General features: G+C 43.0%; 1 protein-coding gene across 1 annotated transcript; it reads right to left on the bottom strand.

Annotated features, from left to right (window-relative positions):
* Window positions 1-639: 639 nt before the first annotated feature.
* On the bottom strand, window positions 640-1,773 carry LOC311532993 (uncharacterized protein; the record flags this gene model as incomplete). The annotated part of the gene is made up of 1 exon (XM_084652013.1): window positions 640-1,773. One exon carries the CDS (start codon window positions 1,771-1,773, stop codon window positions 640-642), a length of 1,134 nt encoding a protein of 377 aa, XP_084508139.1.
* Window positions 1,774-4,830: the final 3,057 nt, after the last annotated feature.

Here is a 4,830-nt window from a genome sequence, read left to right as displayed (position 1 = left end):
TTAAGCATCACATCATCTTTGTGCTGTAGAAAGTTATTTGAATAGAGGGGTAAACCACAGAGAGGTAAACTGAGGCACAGTGGGGGTGAAGTGATTAGCCTGGTGTTGTGTGGCTAATCAACGGCATAGCTTGGAATAGAATATAGGAACGCTAATTCCCAGGCCCTTCCTTTAACAACTCCACCAACTTCTTTTCATTTCATATAGAAAAACAAACTTAAAAGCTCATCTCTTTCTGGGCTTCTTCCAGGCTCACCATGGCTACCACAAGAGACTTCCAATGCCATAGCAAAGGGTCAGCAGTACACCAGAGCCCTCTATTTTTCCATCAGCGGTCTCTCTCTACCTTTTGGTAGCTTACGGTGAAGGGCAGTGAGCCAGCCCTCCCAGACATACGATGGAGGTGGCTTGTTCTCTGAGTTTAAAAGTCCGACAAACTATTTTCAGTTCCAGCAAGGATCAACACATTTATAGAATTAAAACCAGCATGCTGGATAGCAAAAAAAGGCACTGAACAAGGGCTCTTTCTTTACCAAGCCATAAAATCACTTACTACAAATCAATTATTTTTGCGATGATTTATTAGCTGCTCTCCAGCTGTTCAGGTTTGTGTTGTGTTTTTCTGGATGGTTGGTCTTCTCAGAAGCATTTTCTCTGAAGCACAGATGGTCCAATTTTCTTGTAGTCTTCACTTGTGACCCACATGTCCCTAAATGATGTTAAGCTGGTGAGGACGGAAGCCCCAATCCACACAGAGTACATCCTATCTCGGGATGCTAGGATCTTTACAGGGATTGCACTGGGGCTCTGAGTTTGCAGCTCCTTTAGAAGTCTCTCATGGAGACCTCGGAAAAGGGTCGACCCACCTGACAATACCACATTTCTCATGATATCAGGGTGGATATTTCCATCGCATTTCATAACGCTTTGAAGGATCATTTTGTCAATCCCTGGTGCCTCAATGCCAGCATTAGCTGGCACAAAAAGGGTTTCAGGAGCTCTGAACAGCTGGTCTGTAATCTTGATGGCATTGCCATCTGGGAGAATATACTCCCATCCAAGCCTTTTGGGCTTTTCCTGAATTTTTTGGCTGGGTTCTACAGCCACATAGCACAGCTTCTCCTTGATGTCCTTCACAATTTCCTTCTCCGCCGTGCTCACGAAGGAACATCCAGTCTCCAAGAGCAGCTGAGCAAGGTATTTAGTAATATCTCTGCCGGCAAAATCCAGCCTGGAAACACCATGGAGCAAGCAGTGGCCTTTGTAGACAGGGACTGTCAGGGTCACGCCATCTCCACTGTCCAGCACTAATCCCGTCGTGCGGGCTGAAGCGTAAAGGGCCATCAGAGCTTGCAGAGCCACAAATATGGCAGGCACCTGGAAACCTTCAAACATGATCTCGGCCATTTTTTCTCGGTTCGACAATGTGTTCAGTGGCGCCTCGGTCAGTAACACTGGCCTCTCGCTGGGCTTCATCTTGAGTTCATGCTTAAACAAATGCCACCAGATCTTCTCCATGTCCTCCCATGATGTAACTATGCCATGTTCCATTGGATACTTAAAAGACAGGATGCCCCTCTTGGACTGGGCTTCTTCTCCGACATAATACTCCCTGTGACCAGCTCCAAACATGATCGCTTTGGATTTGGGGTAGCCGACGACAGTAGCGATGACTGACCTTGGTGCCTGCTCTCCTGACAGGCCGGCTTTGCACAGCCCAGATCCATTGTCAAAAATTACAGCGGGGAGATCTAAGATTTTGGATTCAGACATTCTCTGGCAAGACGGACGCAGTCTCCAGGCAGCTCTCTCTCTGGCTCTGTGCTTCTGCTCAGGTGACATAGAATGTCTAGTTAAATATTCTAGATTCTTGAGAGTCACAAGGGGGAACATTCCTCTGAGTCCCCCTGAGCTAACAGCTCGTCATGGCCACCTAATGAATACTGCTCCCTTCCCAAAGGCCTGGGAGTTGCCCTGAAGGTCACCAGTATGAAGAGTTTTGCTTCTCTCCCTATGACTGAGCCATTCTTATCTCTCAGGTGAATTATAACAGAGGCACAACAACCATGACATACCATGGGGACAGATTCTAGTGCTTGCATTTGCTTATATTATATATTTGTTTTAACTCAGTTGTTAATGCCTAATGAACATGAAATTTGGTCTGCTCATGACTATCTAGTTCCTCGATGATGGAGACATCTTGAGAAGATTTAACCCCACGTTCTGAGTCCCATAAATAACTCCATGAGGTAAAAAGAAACCTGTGGAAAACCAGTTGCTTGGCTCCTATGGAACTAGAGTCGAAAATATGCTAGAGAAGTAGCTCATATGGGTATACAGACCTTAAATTAATTTTAAACCTTGTACTGCTTACATGGGTTTCATCTTGATAGCTTTTAAAGTAACTTTAAAAGTTATTCCAGAAGATAAAGTGTTTGACTTGCAGCCCAGTTCCTAAATAGAAAGATTACTGTAAATGTTCTTGTTTGCAATAATTGCCAGCTCCAAAATATAACGGTTACCATAAATTGTCTGGTTTCAGAGTAGCAGCCATGTTCGTCTGTATCCGCAAAAAGAAAAGGAGGACTTGTGGCACCTTAGAGACTAACAAATTTATTTGAGCATAAGCTTTCGTGAGCTACAGCTCACTTCATCGGATGCATTCAGTGGAAAATACAGTGGGGAGATTTATATACAACATGGCTACACCCTGATAAATTGTCCTGTTTGTGAGAATGATGACATGAATCATAAGTTGTTCAAACTTATTTTTTCATTTGCAGTTGGATGAAAGTTGAGTGACTGGTTGTTGAAAAAGAACCCGGCCAATCAGCTGTTTTTAATAGGATTTTTGTGTTGAATTTCCCATAAAATGGTGACACAAGGTCATCTCAAATCCTTTTCACCAGGATAAGTCCATGCCAGTTTCCCCAAATGTGTCCATTTGGGGAGGGAGCGGGAGGAGGTTGAGTTGGGCTCGGTGTCTCTGAAACACTGAATATTTTAAGAATGGCTGACTGAAGCACAAGTCTTCCAAATTGATGCTTGCTAAGACTGACCTAGTTTGAACCTGACTGGACCAAGTTTCTTGTCCAAAGACCTTAGAGGGAGGCGCTACAAGGTGGATGGAGTATGCAAGTGTGTGAGTCATAAGAATCAAGGTAAGGCCGATTTGTTGAGACTGACTTACTGATTACTTGATTTGATAGTTGTCTTGCTTCATTTTAAGTTTATTAATTATTAATTATTATTATTAATAATAACTTAACTTTGGTGTTAAGTTTTCTTGATTTTATTTGTGCTTGTGTAAGTGTTTTAATAACATATATAAGAAGATACTGAGTTACATTTCTTCCAATAAGCAACATGAGTCTAGAACCTTTGACGACCAAGCCGGTCAACCCAAAATCCTGACCAGCTCTCCCTAATTAATCTTTGGTTCTCACAAACATGGTTGGCTAAATACCGATCTCAGTTACTCTGGTGCACTCTGTAACTCGGGGGTAAATCTACTGAAGTGAGTGGAATTGTGTCTCCTTAAAATCAGTGTAAATGAGCTCAGAGCCAAGTCTGGAACATTTATAATGCTATGGAAGTGTCCATGGCAGGCTTGTAAAAATGAGTATATATATTTTAATCTCTATTCAGCCCTTTGATGGATAACATCAGAAAACAGCAGTGATGTAAAAACATGTTGCTAAAAATGCCTCTGTGTGTCTTCTGACATTACATCATTTTAAAATCCAATTTGTCAAACGGGGATGGGTTGTGGTGAGGGAGAGAGAAACAGATGCTTTGCAGGAGGAACTGTAAGAAGTCATGCAAGCATGAGTTGCTTTGAGATCTTCAAAGGAAAGGGGCTATACAAGGGCAACACATTATTGTTAGCCATAATTTTCCATGAGCTGCAAATAAAACTTAGCAATTAGCAGCAGATACACTCCTCTCTAAGGTCACCCATATCCACTGGAACAGAACTTTGTCATCATGGAATTTATATGGAAAGCTCTTTGAGGCAGTGACAGTTCCTTATTATGTATCTGTATAGCACAATAGGGTCCTGATCTCAGCTGGGGCTTCTGAGCCCTTATTTGTTGGCCTGAGGAATTGTTCTGGCAGGTTAGGAAGGATTCTCCAAATGGATCAACACTGGGAATGGTTAATACTTTGGACACTGATACGTTTAAATGAAAATTGTTCATCTGGAAAGTTACATTCACCAGCAAAATAAATTCTTGCTAAGCAACTTTTAAATATGACAATAAAGCCAAGAACCTTCCCCTGGTCTAGATGGTCGGCTATAGCCTTAGGCCCTTCTAGGGGTCAGTGCAGTACCATCCTGCCCACCCCAAGGGTAATATAGAGAGGGATGGATGGACTGTGCCTCTAAAAGGCACAAACTCTGCTGGGAGTGCAAAGTGAGTGTGAAGGCTGCACAGCGATTAGTCTGCTAGCCATTTCCACAGGCTAGCGTGGAAAAATAATATTAAGGAGTGGCAAACCAGTTTGGATACTATAAAAACCAAATTCAGCCAAGCCATATTGCAGAGCCAAAATCTCTTCGTCAGCCTGGGTTATGCACCTCTACTGTCCCTAGCCTCAGCAGAGATGTTGACATTTTAAAGTTGATTTAGACCATGAATTATTAGAAATGTTTGGCTCTCCCTTCTGAGGTTTGCAGTCCCTTTTCTTAGCTACCGGGTTATCAGGAAAGCTCCAGAAGTTTTGGACCTTCCAGTCTTTGGATCTATCAGAAATGAGCTTCCAAGCTTCCCAGGGCTTCTTGACAACCCTAACATGTCAGAACCACAGCTGGCTTGGGACAAG

Source organism: Lepidochelys olivacea (assembly GCF_965140295.1).
Source record: "Lepidochelys olivacea isolate rLepOli2 genome assembly, chromosome: 18".
NCBI classification, from domain to species: Eukaryota; Metazoa; Chordata; order Testudines; family Cheloniidae; genus Lepidochelys; species Lepidochelys olivacea.
The sequence above is the reverse complement of the archived record's forward strand: the minus strand, read 5'-3'. Positions and strand labels throughout refer to the sequence as shown.